General features: G+C 43.0%; 1 protein-coding gene and 1 gene segment (V, D, J or C); both read left to right on the top strand.

The window, feature by feature from the left end:
• Positions 1 to 1,986, top strand: LOC111528321. The gene is made up of 3 exons (XM_031934654.1): positions 1 to 569; positions 719 to 806; positions 1,871 to 1,986. The coding sequence occupies exons 1-3, from the start codon at positions 48 to 50 to the stop codon at positions 1,984 to 1,986; spliced, it is 726 nt and encodes a 241-aa protein (XP_031790514.1). The 5' UTR covers positions 1 to 47.
• Positions 1,987 to 5,438: 3,452 nt separating this feature from the next.
• LOC113223384 lies at positions 5,439 to 22,667 on the top strand. The segment is given in 3 exon segments: positions 5,439 to 5,595; positions 5,706 to 6,104; positions 22,645 to 22,667. Coding segments are annotated over 2 exon segments (537 nt in total).
• The last annotated feature ends 84 nt before the right edge of the window (positions 22,668 to 22,751 follow it).

Below are 22,751 nucleotides of genomic sequence, written 5' to 3'. Positions count from 1 at the left end.
TGCTTCAGCTGTGAGCACAGAAGGCAGGACTCGAGACAATCTTCATCATGACCCGGTCCCCTCTCCTCCTCACCCTTCTCATTCACTGCACAGGTGCCCAGACAGAGGGTCGGGGAGGGGTCCTGGAAGCCCATGAGGCCCTGCTTTCTCCTTCTCTCTCTAGACCAAGAATCACCACGTCTGTGTCTCTCCCGCTTCCAGGGTCCTGGGCCCAGTCTGTGCTGACGCAGCCGCCCTCAGTGTCTGCGGACCCAGGGCAGAAGGTCACCATCTCCTGCTCTGGAAGCAGCTCCAATATTGGGAGAAAATATGTATCCTGGTACCAGCAGCTCCCAGGAACAGCCCCCAAACTCCTCATCCATGAAAATAATAAGCGACCCTCAGGGATTTCTGAACGATTCTCTGGCTCCAAGTCTGGCACTTCAGCCACCCTGGGCATCACTGGGCTCCAGACTGGAGATGAGGCTGATTATTACTGCTTAGCATGGGATGACAGCCTGAGTGCTCACATGGTGCTCCAGGCCAATGGGGAACTGAGACAAGAACCTCCTTCCTCCTCTGCCAGGAGGGTGAGTGCCTGCAGCTGCTGCTCACGCCTGACCTGTAGCTTCTGCTGCAGCTCCCCCCTAGGGCCCTGCCTAGGAGTGGAGGCTCCCCCACTTTTGTCCTCAGAGTCAGGGACAGGGACCCCAAGAAACAGAATATCCTCCTCCCGCAGCTTGGGACACAGGGTCTCTGTACTGATATCGTGGGCCAAGGTGGCAGGTTCAGCTGTGTCTTCACAGACCTTCCTGTACCTGCCCATGGTGAGGGGACGGGGGAGGAGGTGTGGGCCTTTGAGCTTCACTAGAGACCTGAGGGTGTAGAGGTGCTTCACAAGACCTGGACTCCTTCCGTCACCCTCCTCCCATCACTCTGATCACTATAGCTATGGCCAGGTGAAGGCTTAGGGCTACCTGAGGACCTTGTTCAGCGCAGGGCCTCCATCCCGGGCATTGTTTCCAAACTCTGTAAGGGCTGTCTCTGAATCTGTAGAAAACATTTCTTTCTATATGCCCAGGACAGGGTTAGAGGGCACCAACCCCACCCCTTGCAAATTGCTCCTCACCTCTCAGTGCCACAATGAGGAGAAGAAAGAGTTAGAAATCAGGAATCTACTCAGGGCTCCCCTCTCTTCTCTCTCCCAGCCACCCCCTGGCTTCCTCCTTCCACAGAAAAAAAGAGGAGACAGCCACAGAGGGCATGGCGAGGTGCAGACATTATATTAGGCAGCAGCGCAAGCCAGTCCTTCAGATGATGGAGGGAGGTGGTGGACGTGTCTGGAACCAGAAAATAGTGAGGACACTCTTGCTAAAGTGAGGAGGAGGGGCATAAACTGAGGCTCAGATGGTGGACCAGATCTCCTGAGCCATCTACTCATTTTTTCTTGTGTTCCAGTTTGGGTAAGAAGAGAATTTTTAAAAAGTCTGAAGAGGTTCCTTTCCTCAGATAAGAATTTGTTGAGGATTCTTGCCCACTCAGGCATTGAAGGGAGGCTGAGCCACACTCTCAGGCCAATAGAATCGGGGGCTTTCAGGGAATTTGATTGTACTGAAGCTCCCAGACCCTGACATTTAAGACTTACGCCCTCGTAGCAGAGCCCAGCACTGACACCAAAATGGATGAAGGCTGATAGATAATCCCAGAATATTCTAGCTGACACTGACTCATGGAAAACAGAATCAAGTTAAAATATTGAAGTAATAAGGTGGCATCCCACAGTGAGGAGAAGAGAGCTTGGGTGGGGGAGGGTAGAGGAGCCATTAGAGGGTTGGACAAGGAGGACACAGAATCTGAGCTAAGTTTGTGAGGAAAACTCCACATGCTTCAGCGAAGACGGACAAGGAGGTAGGGAGTGTGAAAGCCATGGGAGCAGCTCTGGTCACCAGGAGAGAGTGGTCAGATTCAGCCCTGGTGTCTGGGGAGGAGGGACTGAAGCCTGGGTGAAGGGAGAGTGCAAGGCGGGCCTTAGGACCTGAGGGGTGCGCAGTGATCACACTGCTGGGGGTGTCCTTCAAGCGCAAGGGGGCTGCAGGAAGACTGGAACTCATTGTCACAATGGAAACTTAGACAACAGTTCCCCAGCCTTGTTCAAAGGCATCACAGGCCTTTCTCCTTTCCACATGGCAATGGGAGGAAAACTTATCTCTGAGATATATGAGATGTTAGTTCTCCATAACCTCTCCTGTCCCCTGGCTGAATTCCTATTTGGAAACAAAATGACTCTCCAGTTTTACATATGACATCCTCACTACAAAAAAGTTCCTGAATGAGAAAGATCTGCCCTCCCTGACCCACTGGTGAGGAATCTCAGCCTGCAAGACCAACGGACTAAATCATCCATGCCATCTCCCATGACAGCGTCATGGTGACCAGGCAGCTTATCTTATGGGTTTGGGCCACACACTGCCTGTCCCTAACATTGCAGCTGGGGACAATTACATGCTAAACTCATGGCCGGGAGATCTGGGGTCCAGATATGACAGGAAAAGGAAAAAGACCAGGAGCTCTGCCTAAGTAGCCACACTGTGTGAACCACTGCATCCTCCAGCCTCATCTTCAGTTTGTGGTGGGTGTTGTCTTGTGAAAATGGAAAGCTGGGCTGGGACACAAGCAAGAGAGTCTCTGACCCACAAATCTCCACCTTGGGCTCTCTGGCCTTTCTGATATTCTGTTCACAGATCAATCCTGGGCCAAGACACATCCATTCTCATCAAAGAGGCATTGACAGGAGAATTAGGTAACCTCAGGAGAGACAAGAAGCAGATAAACACCCTCATGTTGGCCTCCTAAGCACAGAGGAGAAAAAAGAAAGGGAAAGAAGTTCAAGAAGCCACACTAGAAGCCACTGATCACCATCACCGTGGCCCCTGTCATCCATCTACCCCTCTTTCCAGTCAGGACCAGATTCGTGGGACAGCATGTGGACCGACCCCTCTCTCCATGCACTCTTACGGTGCCTCCTTCTGCTCTCATCTCAAGGCACTGCTTGGCCAGGCCAGCTGTGTCACTGCTGAGAGTCTCCCCTTGGTCCTGGTCACAGGGTCTGGGATCAGCAGCAACCTGGCTTTGATTCAGCCGTGACCCTGCCCCTTCAGGACACAAAGCCAACTATTAAAGCCATAACTGAACTCTCCTAGATTATTCAAACCTTAGATTCTCCTTCTCAATGTCCTATTAGAAAGTGTCATCTCTATTTAAAATTTTCATGTTGTTTTCTCAGGTCTAGAGCTATTTGATTTCCAAAATTCTATACTCACCCTTCTATTCTCATTTCCTGTCATGGCTCATTTTCCACTCAGCAGCTAATGATGCCAACCATGTATCTACAGCCCATTGTCACAAAAAAGAGAGCGGGGAGGGTTCCTTAGACAAATACAGGGTTAGGAAAGAAAAGTGTCATTACCTCTTAGGAATTACTCCAAGATCTCAGAAAATTAATTCCAGAGATTCAAGAGTTTACTCCTCAGAAACGACAGCATGAATACATTAGGTAGTGAATGTTCTCAACGAATAACCTCTGAAAGGTCCAGAGTATATGCTTCAAAAAGTTAAGTGCATAACTTTCACAAGAATGTAGTATTAGCTTATGTCAACAATTTTAATTGGTATATATATTTCTGAAAAAAAGCAGTATGATGGTAAAAGAAATGTAAAAAAGCCTTTTTAAAACACAGTGCTTATAGTCCACCAGGATAGCACCTGTGAAGCAAATTTTCTTGGCTGAAGATACACTGTCTTTTAGAAAAATAGCAAGATAGTTGGAATTTGTCTTCTTCTCTCACAGTAATCTGAAAATTAACAAGATCCCATTTATATGAAATATCTAGAAATATACCTGTACATGTGGACATTGCCATCGCACACCTCCCATCCAGGCTCTCCCAACGTGGAGTCTCCTCTTTTTCTGCCCACGTTCTCCCCTTCTCCATGCCTCTCCTACTGACACGTGGCTCCACCCTGCCTTCCTCTCCAGTGGCCCCAGCAGATCAGGCCCAAGCAGTGAGCAAGCTCCTGGACTTGGGGAACAAAAGTGCATCTTCTTGGATTTCTGAGGACTTGCCCTGCCAGGGTGTCTTTCTCAATCACAATCACTCCTTCCTGGGAATCCACTTCTCCTAGATCCTGTTATTTATCTAATGTTATACATCTGTATCTACTTGGTGGACTTCCCTACATCTTCTCCTGAACCTCAGGAATCTTCAGGTCATGTCCACATTCCTTTGTTTCTCTTGTAGTCCCTTCTTCCTTCTTCCCCTGTGATCACACCTAGTCGAGGTCTCTTCTCAGACCCTGGAGTGCAGCAGGGACTTCTCTGGTCTCTGCCCCAGGGATTAAGGGGGTAGAAGAGAGGACTCCAGGGCCCCTCCTATGCCTGTGTTTTCATCAGGGCAGCTGCACAAGGTAGGGATTAGGCTGCCTAGATCAACATGGCATTTCTAACCCTGCGCTCTATGCTCAGCAAAAGATACGTGCTCAGTAACTATTTGGCAGAAACCTACCTTTTATCACATGGGCCACATTATGCTGGACCCAGGGTGGGGCTGACCTGGGAGAGGTAGCTGTGGACCTGCTCCTCACTCTGCCCTCACCCTAAGAGCTGATGGGGCATCCACCAGGAAGAGCATTCCTGGGCAGGGAGGGGGTCCTGGGCAGCCTTGTCCTGTATGTGAGGCACGGCTCAGCCCGGTCACAAGATCCGGATGACGATGACTGCAATTCTGGGGAAGTAGAGAGTGAAAATTGACCAGAATAACCCTCTGGGAATGTGCCCTGGGCATCCTAGAGGGAAGCGCTTCCCTCCTACTCAGTGCTGCAGGATCCACAGAGGAAGGAGAGCTCTGGACACCACGGAGGAGCCACATGAGAGGACCAGGTGTCCCCACACGTGGGAAAGTGAGTCCATGAAAGTCGGTCCCTGGTGTGGGTTTGAATCTGACGTATGAGGACATTGCGTAGTCACCACCTGAGTCCTCTACAATAAACAGTGAGAGCGCCGCAGACAGATTCACCCATAAGGAGCCCAGTAAAGTGGGAGAACTGCCCTGAGGTCACAGGGAGAAGACACAAGCACCTCCTGGCCTGGCCCTGAGCAGGGGCATTGGACAGAACAGCGGGGAGGCAGAGGTGTCTCTGGAGGTTCTGGTCACCTTGTCTTACAACGGTTTGTCTTGGTCTAGACACCAGGGGGCGCTTGGGGACCATTCCTGAGAAGACTGGGGGTGATCAGAGCAGAACCAGCCACCTGCGCTGTCTAGTGTCCTCTGCTCAGGGCTCACAGCTGTGTCCTCACCACCCCCTGGGACCACACAACCCCACTCCTGCCACCCCCTGACATCCTCAGGCATAGAGGCCTGACCCAGAGCCCAGAGTGGGATTAGAAAGCTGGGGGCCTGATTTGCATGGATGGACCCTCCCACTCTCAGAGTATGAAGAGGGGCAGGGAGAGATTTGGGGAAGCTCTGCTTCAGCTGTGGGCACAGGAGGCAGCACTCAGGACAGTCTCCAGCATGGCCTGGTCTCCTCTCCTCCTCACCCTTCTCATTCACTGCACAGGTGACTGGATACAGGTCCAGGGGAGGGGCCCTGGGAAGTTCGTGAATGACTGGTTTCTCCTCTTGTCTCTAGAAGCAGAATCATGATTCCTGTGTCTCTCCCACTTCCAGGGTCCTGGGCCCAGTCTGTGCTGACACAGCCACCCTCAGTGTCTGGGACCCCCGGGCAGAAGGTCACCATCTCGTGCACTGGGAGCAGCTCCAACATTGGAAGTTATGATGTGCACTGGTACCAGCAGCTCCCAGGAACGGCCCCCAAACTCCTCATCTATGAAAATAATAAGCGACCTTCAGGGGTTTCTGACCGATTCTCTGGCTCCAAGTCTGGTACCTCAGCCTCCCTGGCCATCACTGGGCTCCAGACTGAGGATGAGGCTGATTATTACTGCCAGTCCTATGACAGCAGCCTGAATGCTGACACAGTGCTCCAGGCCCGGAGGGAACTGAGACAAGAACCCACTTCCTCTTCTTCCAGGAGGGTGAGGGCACGGTAGCTGCTGTTCAGGCCTGGTATGTGGCTTCTGTGGCTGCTGCTTCCTTCATGGTCCCAGGGGCATCCAGAGCCCTGCCTGGGAGTGGAGGCTCCTCCTCCCCTTCTGTCCTCAGAGTCAGAAACAGGGAATCCAGGAAACAGAATGTCCCTCTCCCTTAACTTGGGACACAGGGTCTCTACACTGAAGTCCTGGGCTCAGGTGGCAGGTCCAGTTGTGTCATCTCAGACCCACCTCTGATGGGGAACCCATGTATTCATTATTCTCCTTCCCCCAATTCCAGGAGTTTCCGGGGCTGTGTCTTCCTCTCCCTGCTCCTCATTGTGAGTCCCTGTGTTTCTTTTCTCCTGAGCCTATTGGTTTTCTTAACAAAACTCCTTTTATGAAGGAAAAATGCACACCTAGTAAACCAGCTGAATTTATAGCCTTAAATTAGGCCCATTTTGACATTTTTCTGGATCGTTGAAAATATCACCACCCCTGAGCTATACAACCTGTGACCAACCACAGCAGCTCTTCAGGATACTTTGTCATCTCCTTCGCTCCCCGAATGCCCGCCTGGGCAGCCAGGAAACTGCCTTTGCCACTACTGTATGGTTTCCATTTTCTGAAACTCACTAGTGTTATCAAACACCATCTTCCCATTTGTTCGAGCTTCTTTCGCTCTGCATGCTTCTTTTGAGATTCTCCCTGTTGTTGCTGAATTGCATCCCATTCTGCAGAGGGCTCATTACAACCTTGGAGGGTCCTAGGACTTTTTTTCTGATTCTGTTTATTTACTTATGTATTTTAATGTTTGAATTTGTTGTCCATCAAATCAAACTCTACGGGTGATGTTCATCTAAGGTGACAGGAGTCAGTGAGGGCTTGTCTGGATTCCTGCTTCTTCATCTCTTGCCTCTGATTCTCTCTATAATGGGAGAGTTTCTCATCTTTTTTACATTTTTATATTAATTATTTTATTTTGGTTTTTTAAGGGTTTTGGTGTTTTTTAAATTTTTTATTTCAATACATTTTTGGGGAACAGATGGTGTTTTGCTATATAAATAAGTTTTTTAGTTGTGATTTCTGGGATTTTGGTGCCCTCATCACCCAAGCAGGGAACACTGCACCCAATGTGTAGTCTTTTATCCCTCACCCCATCCCACCCTTTCTCCTGAGTCCCCAAAGTCCGTTGTGTCATTCTTATGTCTTTGCGTCCTCATAGCTTAGCTCCCATTTACGAGTGAAAACATACGATGTTTGCCTTTTCATTCCTGAGTTAATTCACTTACAATAATAGTCTCCAATTCCATCCAGGTTTCTGTTAAGGCCATTATTTCATTCCTTTTTATGGCTGAGTAGTAGTCCACAGTATGTATGTCTGTGTGTATATATATATCACATTTGTTTTATCCACTTGTTGATTGATGGGCATTTGGGTTGGTTCTATGTTTTTGCAATTGCAAATGTGCTGCTATAAACATGAGTGTTCAACTATCTTTTTCATGTAATGACTTCTTTTCCCCTTGGTAGATACCTAGTAGTGAGATTGTTGGATCAAATGGTAGATCTGCTTTTAGTTCTTTAATGAATCTCCACACTCTTTTCCATAGTGGTTGTACTAGTTTACATTCCCAGCAATAGTGTAAAAGTGTTCCCTTTTCACCACATCCATGCCAACATCAGTTGTTTTAAATGTTTTTATTATGCCCATTATTGAGGGAGTAAGGTGGTATTACACTGTGGCTTTGATTTTCATTTCCCTAATCATTAGTGATCTTGAGCATTTTTTCCATATGCTTGTCAGCCATATCTTCTTTTGAGAATTGTCTATTCATGTCCTTTGCCCACTTTTTGATGGGATCATTTGTTTTTTTATTGCTGATTAGTTTGAGTTCTTTGCAGATTCTGGATATTAATACTTTATTAGATGTATAGATTGTGAAGATTTTCTTTCACTCTGTGGGTTGTCAGTTAACTCTGCTGATTGTTTATTTTGCTCTGCAGCAGCTATTTCATTTAATTCAGTCCCATCTATTTATCTTTGTTTTTAATGCATTTGATGTTGGATTCTTGGTTATAAAGTGTTTGCTTAAGCTAATGTCTAGAGCGTTTTTTTCAATGTTATCTTCTAGAATTTCTAAGGTTTCAGGTCTTAGATTTAAGTCTTTGACCAATCTTGTGTTAGTTTGTATAAGATGAGAGATGAGGATCCATTTTCATTCTTCTACATGTGGCTTGCCTATGATCTCAGCACCATTTGTTGAATAGCATCTCCTTTTCCCACTGTATGTTTTTGTTTGCTTTGTAAAAGATCAGTTGGCTCTAACTATTTTGCTCCATTTCTGCATTCTCTATTCTGTTACATTTGTCTATGTGCCTATTTTTACACCAGTACCATGCTGTTTTGGTCATTATGGCTTTATAGTATAGTTTGAAGTCAGGTAATGTGATGCTTTCAGATTTGTTATTTTTGCATAGACTTGTTTCGGCTATGTGGGCTCTTTGTTGGTTCCATATGAATTTTAGTTCTACGAAGCTCTGTGAAGAATGATGGATGTATTCTGATGGAAATTGCACTAAACTTGTAGATTGTTTTGGCAGTATGGTCATTTTCACAATACTCATTCTATACATCTGTGAGCATAAAATGTATTTCCATTTGTGTCATCTGTGATTTCTTTCAGCAGTGTTTTGCAGTTTTCCTTGTAGAGGTCTTTCACTTTCTTGGTTAGGTATATTTCTAAGTTTTGTATTTTTTTTTTTTTTTTTTTTTTTTTTGGCAGCTATTGTAAAACGGGTTGAATTCTTGCTTTGATTCTCAGCTTCGTTGCTGTTGTTTTATAGCACTGCTACTGATTTGTGTCCCTTAATTTTGTATCCAAAAACTTGCTGAATTATTTCACTAGGTCTAGAAGCTTTTAGGGTGAGTCTTCAGGGTTTTCTAGGTATACAATCATATTATCAGCAAACAGTGACAGTTTGACTTCCTTCTTATCAATTTGGATACCCCTGATTTCTTTCTCTTGTCTGATTGTTCTGGTTCAGACTTCCAGTACTATGTTGAATAAAAGTGGAGAAAGTGGGCATCTTTTTCTTGTTCCATTTCTCAGGGGAAATGCTTTTAACTTTCCTCCATTGAGTATAATGTTGACTGTGGGTTTGCCATAGATGGCTTTTGTTGCCATAAGGTATGGTCCCTTCTATGCCGATTTTGCTGAGGGTTTGAATCATAAAGGATGCTGGATTTTGTCAAATGCCTTTTCTGCATCTATTGAGATAATCGTGTGACTTTGGGTTTTAATTCTCTTTATGTGGTGTATCACATTTACCAACTTGTGGATGTTAAACCATCTCTGCATTTCTGGTATAAAAGCAACTTGATCATGGTGGATTGTCTTTTTTTTTTTTTTTGAGACAGAGTCTCGCTCTCTCGCCCGGGCTGGAGTGCAGTGGCCGGATCTCAGCTCACTGCAAGCTCCGCCTCCCGGGTTTACGCCATTCTCCTGCCTCAGCCTCCCGAGTAGCTGGGACTACAGGCGCCCACCACCTCGCCCGGCTAGTTTTTTATATTTTTTTTAGTAGAGACGGGGTTTCACCATGTTAGCCAGGATGGTCTCGATCTCCTGACCTCGTGATCCGCCCGTCTCGGCCTCCCAAAGTGCTGGGATTACAGGCTTGAGCCACCGCGCCCGGCCATGGTGGATTGTCTTTATGACAGCTGTTGGATTTGGGTAGCTAGTGTTTTGTTGAGGATTTTTGCATCTAGGTTCATCAGGAATATTGGTCTGTAGTTTATTTTTCTGTGATGTCCTCCCTGGTTTTGGTATTAGAGTGATACTGGCTTCACAGAATGATTTAGAAAGGATTCCCTTTTTCTCTATCTTGTTAAATAGTGTCAATAGGATTGGTACCAGTTCTTCTTCGAATATCTAATAGAATTCAGCTGTGAATCCATCTGGTCCTGAATTTTTTGTTGTTTGCAATTTTTTAAATTACCATTTCAATCTAGCGGCTTGTTATTGGTCTGTTTAGAGTTTCTACATCTTCCTGGTTTAACCTAATAGTGTTGTATATTTCCAGGAGTTCATCTATCTCCTTTAAGATTCTAGTTTATGTACATAAAGGAGTTCATAGTAGCCTTTAATAATCTTTTGTATTTCTGTGGTATCAATAATAATATCTCCCATTTCGTTTCTGATTGAGCTTATGTGGATCTTCTCTTTTCTTTTCTTGGTTAATCTCACTAATGGTCTGCCAATTTTATTTATCTTTTCAAAGGACCAGCTTTTTGTTTCATTTATCTTTTGTTTTTTTTTTTTTAATTTTGATTTCATTTAGTTCTGCTCTGACCTTCGTTATTTATTTTCTTTTCCTGGGTTTGGGTTTGGATTGTTGTGGTTTCTCCAGTTCTGTGAGGTGTGACCTTAGATTGTCTATTTGTGCTCTTTCAGACTTTCTGATGTAGGTATTTAATGCTATAAACTTTCCTCTTAGCACCACTGTTGCTGTATCCCAGAGCTTTTGATTAGTTGCATTAAGATTTAGAACAACTGCAATCTTACTATCAGTCAACAGCTTTTTAATTCCTGAGGGTGTGCCCTCATTTAATCCCGACAAGCTTTATTATTGCTTTTCAGGCAGTAGGCCCTGAGTGAAGAGATAGTGTTTGTGGCCTGGAGGTAAGGTTCTAAAATTTATCAAATATTAAATTGATGCACAAGTAATTGCAGGTTTTACAAATAAAAGTAATGGCAAAACCCACAAGGACTTGTGCACCAACCTGATATAAACACTGGAGGACAGTTACATTTGAATTCAGTAAAAACAATGATAAAGAATCAGTATGTGTATCTCCCACACAATATTGTTCAACTGAAATACAAACAACTGGGTGCCCTGCATTTTATCTGGAAACTCCACACAGGGTTCACAGCTTGAAAGAGGCAGAGCTGAGACAGGCCTGCCCTTCCTGATGCCAGGTCTAGGTGCTTAACCTCAAAGACAGAGCTTCTCTAAGACAGCTACCCTCAAGTGAGCATGTCAGTTGGCACTAAACACATGTGATATGATCCCCAATTAATGATCCCTACTCACTTCCCTAATTCTTTCCATTATCCTTTAAGTTTGCAGACTCAGGGCCTTCCCAGAAATTGCTACAGCCTGAGGTCTGGACCTGGGACCTCATGTCCTGTCACAACCAGATGCAATGGGGCTCTTCAGTCCCCACACAGAATGGCTTCAGCCAGGAGGGCATAAATAACACGTAAAATTAGTAGAGCTCAGACTGGCTCTCCTTCTATCCAATGACAGATGAAACTTCAGGGCTCTGATGTTTGTCAGGGAATCTCCTTCAGGGAGGCCAAGATCCCAGGACTTTACTAAAATTAGCAAAGTGGACCAGACAGGCATATCATGGTACAGGAATTGTGTTCACAGCAATAAGTGCAGATGCATCTTAACAAGTGCCCCCACAGTTCTATCTGTGGTGAAAAAGGAAATAGACAAAGGTATGGAGAAACTGAAGGACTCAATGGGTCTCGAACTGAGGTAGCACTGGGTGCTATGGGTTTGTCCTGCAGCAGTCTGCAGATGATGACAGCTGGGAAGCCAGCCCCTGCTGTGACCTTGTTTCATCTGCTCACTGGATCAGTGGCTGTGTCCTCACAGGAAAGCTGACTGCAGCCAGCCTGGCCTTCTCCACCCCACCTGGGAAATGTATTCAAGTGACTGTCTGGGGTGAGGTTCTACTAAGGGCTTGGGAGATATGGGGAGGGGGCTGATTTGCATGAAAGAACCATTTCACCCCCTTTCCTTCACCTAAAACCCATTAATAGAAACTTTGGGGCCATTCATAGAAGTCCAGCTGGTCTCCTACATTTGGGGGGCGTAAAGGATTAATGCCTGATTGAGGCCTGATCAATCTAAAGGAAGAGGGGTTATCAGCAGGTGGTGGTCAGAGTGAGAAAGGAATTGACTTTTTTGAGAGATTCATCAACACAGCCACCAACTCTGGGACAAATGGGGTGACTCCCTATAACTGTCACCCCAAATTACCCACAGGAGCCTGAGCCAGTCCCCTACTTCTATTGCTTCTGATTCTGGCCCATTCCCCTCCTGTCCCTAAACACGTTGCCCATGTCTGGGTCCAGGGTGGCAGAGATACCTCCATCTCAGTCAACATCTACAGAGGGCCTCTTCTGTTCCCCTCCCTCCTCATGCAGGTTACTACTGTTGTGGGTCTGGAGGAGTGACCTGTGGAGTACACAAGGTATCCCTTCCTATCTAAAGCCAGGCATGTAATAGACATGGTATGGTTTGGTGTAGAGCAGAGTGGCTCATCCAGATGCAAAGCACTAAGACCCTGGCTACAGAAAAATTATTTCACAAAACTCCACACCCTTTCATGACAAAAACTCGATGAATTATAAATAGAAGGAAACTACCTCAACATAGTAAAGACCATCTATGAAACTCCCATAGCTAACATCATATAAAATCTGAATAATGAGAGGTATTTTCTGTAATATCAGGAACAAACCAAGGATGCATACTTTCACATCTTCAATTGCAAATATTATTGGAAGACTTAGGCAGAGCATTTAGCCAAGAAAAAGAAATAAGCAGAAAAAAAACAAGAATTGAAAGTAAAAAATTATCTCTGCTTTCAGATGACATAATATCATATGTAGAATGCCATTAAAAGACCCAGAAAATAATTCTGAAAGAATTATTTAACGGCCGGGCACGGTGGCTCAAGCCTGTAATCCCAGCACTTTGGGAGGCCGAGACGGGCGGATCACGAGGTCAGGAGATCGAGACCATCCTGGCTAACATGGTGAAACCCCGTCTCTACTAAAAATACAAAAAACTAGCCGGGCGAGGTGGCGGGCGCCTGTAGTCCCAGCTACTTGAGAGGCTGAGGCAGGAGAATGGCATAAACCCGGGAGGCGGAGCTTGCAGTGAGCTGAGATCCGGCCACAGCACTCCAGCCCGGGCAACAGAGCGAGACTCCGTCTCAGACAAAAAAAAAAAAAAAAAAAAAAGAATTATTTAAGAACATCTCACGGCTAGACATGGTGGCTGACACCTATAATCCCAACACTAGGGAGGCTAAGGTGGGAGAATTGCTTGAGGTTAACAGTTCAAGAACAGCATGAGCAACAAAGCAAGAAGCTGTCTCTACCAAAATAAAGAGGAAGGAAAGTCACTTATATTTCTGTACTTAAACAACCAAACAGCAAATCACCCAAAATGAAATTAAGAAAACAATTCAGGAGGATGCACAGACCCTCTGAAGGAAGGGAACTGCACCCACAGGACCTGGGAGACACCCCAAATACTGTGAGTGCCTCAACTGCGGAAGTGGGAAAGGGAGACCCTCCTCTCCCAAACACACACCCCTACTGGAGAATCTGAAGGTCTGTTTGTGGGAGAAGTTCTCAACTTTACCTGGAGCGGAGCTAAGTTAAACAGCCAAGCTCAGTGAAATACAGGGGTGTAGGAGGTAGCAGAGAGGCCCTGGGGACTTGCTGAATCCCCAAGCAACCCATTCCTGCCTGGCACCACAGGGATACATCAGGAAGGAGGGCAGAGGAGCAGTGGGTAAAACTCCACGGGGAGGACTTCCTAGCTGAACTTTGCAACAATTTGAATGGGGTGAGGGACCTCCTGGTGGGAATTTGGGGTAGGGCACAATTCGGCTTGCAGACTTCACAGCAGGAAAAAAAACTAAAGCATTTTTCTTTCACAGCTGGGAGGCAGAAAGCCTCAGGCAAGTTTTCAAGCCATACTCGCCCTCAGGCTGGAAACAGACTCAGGGCTATTGTCAGGGGCACAGTGAGGGGAGTGAGACCGGCCCTTTGGTTTGCATGGAGCTGGGTGAGACCTGTGACGGCTGCCTTTCCCCTACTTCCCTGACAACTGGCATGATTCAGCAGAGGCAACCCTAAGGAGTCCTCCTAGGTATACAACTCCAGGGACCTGGGAATCTCACCCCCATCCCTCACAGCAGCTGCAGCAAGACCCTCCCAAGGAGAGTCTGAGGTCAGACACGCCTAGCCCCGCCCCCACCCGATGGTCCTTCCCTACCCACTGTAGTAGCAGAAGATAAAGAACATAATCTTGGGAGTTCTAGGGCCCCACCCACCACCTGTCCCTCTCCACAATACTACAGCTGATGCTTTCAAGAAAGCACCATCTCCTGGCAGGGGGCCAACCAGCACAAAAATAGAGCATTAAACTACAAAAGCTAAGAACCATCACAGAGTCGATTGCACCCTCCGCCGCCTCCACCAGAACAGGCACTAGTATCCATGACTGAGAGGCTCATAGATAGTTCACATCACAGGATTCTGCAGAAACCCCAAGTATCAGCCGGGTATACTTGCTGGGTGGCTAGATCCAGAAGAGAAACAACAATCACTGCAGTTCAGCTTACAGGAAGACACATCCACAGGAAAAGGGGAGAGTACTACATCAAGGGAACACCCCACGGAACAAAAATATCTGAACAGCCTTTAGTGCTACACTTTTCCTCTGACAGAGCCTACCAAAATGAGAAATAACCAGAAAACCAACTCTGGTAATGTGACAAAACAAGGCTCATCAACACCGCCCCGCCGCACCCCACCCACAACACACTCACTAGTTCACCGGAAATGGATCCAAACCGAGAAGAAATCCCTAATGTACCTGAAAAAGAATTCAGGATGTTAGTTATTGAGCTAATCAGGGAGGGATCAGAGAAAGGCGAAGTCCAATGCAAAGAAATCCAAAAAAATGATACAAGAAGTGAAGGGAGAAATATTCAAGAAAATAGATAGCTTAAAGAAAAAACAATCAAAAATTCATGAAACTTTGTACACACTTTTAGAAATGAGAAATGCTCTGAAAAGTTTTAGCAATAGAATTGAAAAGTAAAAAAAAGAAATTAAGAGCTGGAAGACAAGGTCTTTGAATTAATCCAACCCAAGAAAGACAAAGAAAAAGATTAAGAAAATGTGAAAAAAGTCTCCAAGAAGTTTGAGATTATGTTAAACGACCAAACCTAAGAATAATCAGTGTTTCTGAAAAAGAAGACAATTCTAAAAGCTTGGAAAACATATTTGGGGGAGTAATCAAGGAAAACTTCCCTGGCCTTGCTAGAGACCTACACATGCAAATACAAGAAGCACAAAGAACACCTGGGAAATTCATCGCAAAAAGCTCTTCAACTGGGCACATTGTCATCAGGTTACCCAAAATTAAGATGAGGGAAAGAATCTTAAAAGCTGTGAGGCAGAAGCACCAGGTAACCTATAAAGGAAAACCTGTTAGATTAACAGGTTTCTCAGCAAAAATCCCACAAGCTAGATGGGATTGGGGCCCTATATTCAGCCTCCTTAAACAAAACAATTGTCAGCTAACAATTTTGTATCCAGTGAAACTAAGCATCATATATGAAGGAAAGATATAGCAATTTTCAGACAAACAAATGCTGAGAGTATTTGTCATTACCCAGCTAGCAGCAAAGGAACTGTTAAAAGGAGCTCTAAATCTTGAAACAAATCCTGAAAACATCAAAACAGAATCTCTTTACAGCATAAATCACACGGACCCTATACAGCAAAATTACAAGTTAAAAAGCAAAATGCAAAAAAGAAAAGACAAAGTATGCAGGCAACAAAGAGCATAATGAATGCAAGGGTACCTCACATTTCAATACAAACATTGGATGTACATGGCTTTAATGTTCCACTTAAAAGATACAGAAAAGCAGAATGGATAAGAACTCACCAACCAACTAGCTGCTGCCTTCAGGAGACTCACCTAACACATAAACACTCATATAAACTTAAAGGGGTGGAAAAAGGCATTTCAGGCAAGTGGACACCAAAAGCGAGCAGGAGTAGCTATTCTTATGTCAGACAAAACAAACTTTAAAGCAACAGTGATTAAAAGAGACAAAAAGGGACATTATGTAATGGTAAAAGGCCTTTTCCAACAGGATGATATCACAATGCTAAACACAAGTGCACCTAGCACTGGAGCTCCAAAATTGATAAAATGATTACCAATAGACCTAAGAAATGAGATAGACAGCAACACAATAATATTGGGGGACTTCAATACTCCACTGATAGCACTAGACAGGTCATCAAGACGGAAAGTCAACAAAGAAACAATGGATTTAAACTACACATTGAAACAAATGGACTTAACAGATTATATAGAACATTTTATCCAATAACCGCAGAATACACATTCTATTTAAGAGCACACGAAACTTTCTCCAGGATAGACCATATGATAGGCCATAAAATGAGCCTCAATAAATTTATGAAAATTGAAATTATATCAAGTACTCTCTCAGACCACAATGGAAAAACTAGAAATCAACTCTGAAAAGAACCTTCAAAACCATACAAACACATGAAAATTAAGTAACCTGCTCCTGAATGAGCACTCGCTCAAAAATGAAATCAAGATAAAATTTTAAAATGCTTTAAACTGAACAACAATAATGACACAACCTATCAAAACCTCTGGGATACAGCTAAAGTGGTGCTAAGAAGACAGTTCATAGCCCTAAACACCTACATCAAAAAGTCTGAAAGAGCGCATCTAAGGTCATACCTCAAGGAACTAGAGAAACAAGAACAAACCAAACCCAAACAGAACAGAAGAAAGGAAATAACCAGGATCAGAACAGAGCTAAATGAAATTGAAGCCAAAACAATACAAAAGATAAATGAAACAAAAAGCTGGTTCTTTGAAAAAATAAATAAAATTGATAAACCATTAGCAAGAGTAACCAAGAAAAGAAGACAGAAAATCCAAATAACCTCACAGAGAAACAAAACAGGTGATAGTAAAACTAATACCACTGAAATACAAAAGATCATTCAAGGCTTCTGTGAACACTAGAAAACCTAGAAGATATGCATAAATTCCTGAAAAAGTACAACCCTCCTAGCTTAAATCAGGGAAGATTAGATACCCTGAACAGACCAATAACAAGCAGTGAGATTGAAATCGTAATTTAAAAATTACCAAGAACAACAACAACAAAAATCCAGGACCAGACGGATTCACAGCAGAATTCTACCAGACATTCAAAGAATTGGTGCCAATCTTTGTGGCACTATTCCATAAGATAGGGAAAGAAGGAACCTTCCCTAATTAATTCTATGAAGCCAGCATCACCCTAATACCAAAACCAGGAAAGGACACAACCAATAAAGAAAACTACAGATCGATATCCTTGATGAACATAGATGATAAAATCTTTAAGAAAATACTAGCTAGCCGAATCCAACAACATATAAAAAAGATAATCCACCAGGATCAAGTGGGCTTCAGTGATGGTTTAATATAAGCAAGTCAATAAATGTGATACACCAGATAACAGAATTAAAAACAAAAACACATTATTATCTACATAGATGAAGAAAAAGCATTTGACACAATTCATCATTGCTTTATGATTAAAACTCACAGCAAAATCGGCACACAAGGGACTTTGCTTAATGTAATAAAAGCCATCTATGACAAACCCACAGCAACATAATACTGAATGGGGAAAAGTCGAAAGTATTCCCTCTGAGAATGGGAACAAGACAAAAATGCCCACTCTCACCACTTCTCTTCAACATAGTACTGGAAGTCCTAGCCAGAGCAATCAAACAAGAGAAAGAAATCATGGGCATCCAAATTAGTAAAGCGGAAGTGTAACTATCACTGTTTGCTGATAATATGATCACTTATCTAGAAAACCCTAAGGACTCCTCCAGAAAGCTCCTAGAACTGATAAAGGAATTCAGCAAAGTTTCTGGATACAAGATTAAGGTACACAAATCAGTAGCTCTTTATACACCAACAGTGACCAACTGGAGAATCAAATTAAGAACTCATCTCCTTTTACAATAGCTGCAAAATAAATAAATAAATAAATAAATAAAATACTTAGGAATATACCTAACAAAGGAGTTGAAAGACCTCTACAAGGAAAACCACAAAACAGTAATGAAAGAAATCATAGACGACACAAACAAATGGAACCAAATTCCATGCTCATAGATGGATAGAATCAATATTGTGAAAATGACCATACTGTTAAAAGCAATCTACAAATTCACTGCAATCCCCATCAAAATACCACCATCATTCTTCACAGAGTTAGAAAAAACAATTCTAAAATTCACATGAAACCAGTAAAAAAAAAAAAAGCCCGCAGAGCCGAAGTAAGACTATGCAAAAAGAACAAATCTAGAGTCATCACACACTAGTTTCAAACTACACTATAAGGTCATAGTCACCAAAACAGTGTGGTACTGGTATAAAAATAGGCACATACACCTATGGAACAGAATAGAGAACACAGAAATAAACCTGAATACTTATAGACAACTGATCTTCGACAAAGCAAGCAAAAACACAAAATGGGGAAAGGACACCATTTTCAACAAACGGTGCTGTGGTAATTAACTAGCCATATATAGGAGAATGAAACTGGATCCTCATCTCTCACCTTACACAAAAATCAACTCAAGATTGATTAAAGACTTAAACATAAGACCCCTGAAACTATAAAAATTCTAGAAGATAACATTGGAAAAATGCTTCTAGACATTAGCTTAGGCAAGGATTTCATGACCAAAAACCCAAAAGTAAATGCATTATAAACAAAGATAAAGAGCTGGGACCTAATTAAACTAAAGAGCTTTTGCATGGCAAAAGGAACATTCAGAAGAGTAAACAGACAACCCACAGTGTGGGAGAAAATCTTCACAATCTATACAACTGACCAAGGACTAATATCCAGAATCTACAATGCACTCAAACAAACCAGTAAGAAAAAAACACACAATCTCATCAAAAAGTGGACTAAGGACATGAATAGACAATTCTCAAAAAAGATATACAAATGGCCAACAAACATGAAAAAATGTTCATCATCACTAATGATTAGGGAAATAAAAATCAAAACCACAATGTGATACCACCTCACTCCGGCAAGAATTGCCATAATTGGAGAATCAAAAACAGCGGATGCTACCATGGATGCAGCTTTCAGGGAACACTTCTACACTGCTGGTGAGAATGTAAACTTCTACAGCCACTATGGAAAACAGCACGGAGATTCCTTAAATAACTAAAAGTAGAACTACCATTTGATCCAGCAATGCCACTACTGGGTATCTACCCAGAGGAAAGGAAGTCATTATTCGAGAAAGATACTTGCACACGCATGTGTGTAGCAGCACAATTGCAAAATCATGGAACCAACCCAAATGCCCATCAGTCAACGAGTAGATAAAGAAACTGTAGTATGTATATATTATGGAATAGTACTCAGCCATAAAAATGAATGAATTAACAGCATTTGCAGCAACCTGGATGAGACTGGCGACTATTCTCTATTCTAAGTGAGGTAACTCAGGAATGGAAAACCAAACATCGTATGTTTTCACTGATATGTGGGAGCTGAGCTATGAGAACACAAAGGCATTAGAATGACACAGTGGACTTTGGGGACTTGGGGGGAAGAGCATGAGAGCCGCAAGGAATAAAAGACAACAAACATGGTGCAGTGTATACTGTTTGGGCGATGGGTGCACCTGGATCTCACAAATCACCACTAAAGAACTTACGCATGTAACCAAACACCATCTTCCCAATAACTTATGGGAAAAAAAGAATATTATAACAATGGAATCATATATTATGTAGCCTTTCAACACTGGTTTTTTTCAAGGAGCACAGTTTTCTTGAGATATATCTGAGTTGCATTGTATCAATTATATAGTTTGTTTCTTTTTATTGCTGAGTAATGTTTCATGGTACGGTTGTATCAAGCTTGTTTAACCATTCACCAGTTGAGGAACATGTAGATTCTCTCCAGTTCTGTTTTGTTTGTTTGTTTGTTGGTTGGTTTGTTTTTTTGGCTATTAGGAATAAAACTGCTATGAACATTCTTATACATTTAAAAAAAGAAAACAATTCAAATTTTATCATTAGAATGAGTAAAATATGGGAGGCACGGTACCTCGTGCCCACAATCCCAGCACTTTGGGAGGCTGAGACGGTGGATCATCAGAGGTCAGGAGTTGTCTGTACTAAAAAAAAAAAAAAAAAAAAAGATGAGGCTGGGCGCGGTGGCTCAAGCCTGTAATCCCAGCACTTTGGGAGGCCAAGACGGGTGGATCATGAGGTCAGGAGATTGAGACCATCCTGGCTAACACGGTGAAACCCCATCTCTACTAAAAAATACAAAATACTAGTGGGGCGAGGTGGCAGGCGCCTGTAGTCCCAGCTACTCGGGAGGCTAAGGCAGGAGAATGGCCTAAACCCGGGAGGCGGAGCTTGCAGTGAGCTGAGATCTGGCCACTGCACTCCAGCCTGGGCAACAAAGCGAGACTCCGTCTCAAAAAAAAAAAAAAAAAAAAAAAAGATGAAAAAATTAGCTGGGTGGGTGGCATACTCGGTGATTGCAGCTACTCATGAGGCTGAGGCACAATAATCACTTGAACCCAGGAGACAGAGTTTGCAGTGAGAGGAGATGGTGCCACTGCACTCTAACCTAGGTGACACAGTGAGACTCTGTCCAAAATAAATAAATAAATGTAAAATACTTAAGAATAAACTTAAGAAGGTAAAACACTTGCACATTGAAAACAATAAAACATTGCTAAAAGAAATTGAAGAATACACAAATAAATGCAAAGATGTTTTTGGTTATGTATTGGAAAACTCAATATTGTTAAGATACCAGTAGAAACCAAAATAAAATATACTATAGAGTCATCACAATATTTATCAAAATTCCGATACTACTTGGTGCAAGAATAGATATAATTTTAAAATTTGTGTAGAATATCAAGATACCCAAAATAGCCAAAATAATCTTGTAAAAGAAGAACAGTGTTGGAGTCCTGATACTTCCTGATTTCAAAACATACTAAAAAGATACACTAATCAAAACAGAGTGGTACATATAGACAGACATACAGACAAATAGAATAGAATTGAGTGCCTTGGAGAACATTCTCAGTTATATGGTCAAATGATTTTTTTTTTTTTGAGACGGAGTCTCGCTCTGCCGCCCAGACTGGAGTGCAGTGGCCGGATCTCAGCTCACTGCAAGCTCCTCCTCCCGGGTTTACGCCATTCTCCTGCCTCAGCCTCCCGAGTAGCTGGGACTATAGGCGCCCGCCACCTCGCCCGGCTAGTTTTTTGTATTTTTTAGTAGAGATGGGGTTTCACCGTGTTAGCCAGGATGGTCTCGATCTCCTGACCTCGTGATCCGCCCGTCTCGGCCTCCCAAAGTGCTGGGATTACAGGCTTGAGCCACCACGCCCGACCTCAAATGATTTTTAAAAAGCTTGTCAAGACCATTCAGTGGGGCAATAACAGTCTTTTTAACAAATGCTGTTGAGAAAACTGGATATCCACATGCAATCTGGAAGAGAATCAAAGATGCAGATGGAGGAGCCACAACTAAGTCTTAAAAGAAAACATTGGGAAGAAGGTCCACAACATGGGGTTTGGAAATGATTTCTTGGATATGACACAAAAAAGACAGGGAAAACATAGTAAAAGAAGAATATAGATAAATTGGATGTCATCAAATTGTAAAACTTATGTGCATCAAAGGACACTACCAACAGAGTGAAAATGCAAATAATAGAATGGGAAAGATTGTTACAAACTTTATATCTGATAAGGCATCAAAGCTATAGAAAGAACTCCTACAACTCAACAGTAACAACAAAAATAGGAATAACCTGAATAAAACAATGACAAAGGACTTGAGTAGATATTACTACAAAAAAAGACCTACGAATGTCCAATAAGTACATCAAAAGATGTTCAGCATCACTAATTATTAGTACCATGCAAATCAAATCACAATAATATACAACTCTACACTCATTAGGATGACATTAAACAAATAATAGAAAATAAAAAGTTCCAGCAAAGACTTTTGGAAATCGCAACTGTTACCATTTGCTGGAGAGACTGCAGAATGATGCATCCACTGTGGATGCCTTATGGCTGTTCCTTATAAAATTAACCATAGAATTACCATTTTATCAGAATTTTCACTTCTGGGAATGTGCCTGAAAAAATTGAAAGCAAGATCTCAAAGAAAAAATTGTACACCCTTGTATATAGCAGCATTGTTCACAATAGCTAAAAGGTGGAGGCAGCCCGAGTGTCCATCTAATGAATAAACGAGATATATCATACACACACAAGGGAATATTATTCAGCCTTAAAAAGAAAGTCTGACCCATGTGATGGCATGGATGAACCTTTAAGACATCATGCCAGCAGAAATAAGCTGACTTCAAAAGGACAAAAATTGTTTGCCAGCCCTTATATGAGGTACCTAGAGGAGTCAACTCCACAGTGACAAGAAGTAAAATGATGTTTCCCAGATATGAAGTTTTGGTTTGGGAAAATAAAAATTTTGTGGAGATGAGTGGTGGTATTGTGGTTGTACAACAGTGTTAATTTACTTAATATCACTGAAGTATACATTTGAAAATTGTTAAAAATAATGTATTTTATGTTTGACTATTTTACCACAGTAAAAAAGAGGAAGATTTATGTTTGGTGCCGTTTCTCTACTTCCAAGAACAGTGGATACATAGAGGAGTAGGAGAGTGTGCATGAGTATCCAGGACACCTTTCCTTT

Source organism: Piliocolobus tephrosceles, chromosome 19, assembly GCF_002776525.5.
Source record: "Piliocolobus tephrosceles isolate RC106 chromosome 19, ASM277652v3, whole genome shotgun sequence".
NCBI lineage: Eukaryota > Metazoa > Chordata > Mammalia > Primates > Cercopithecidae > Piliocolobus > Piliocolobus tephrosceles.
The sequence above is the reverse complement of the archived record's forward strand: the minus strand, read 5'-3'. Positions and strand labels throughout refer to the sequence as shown.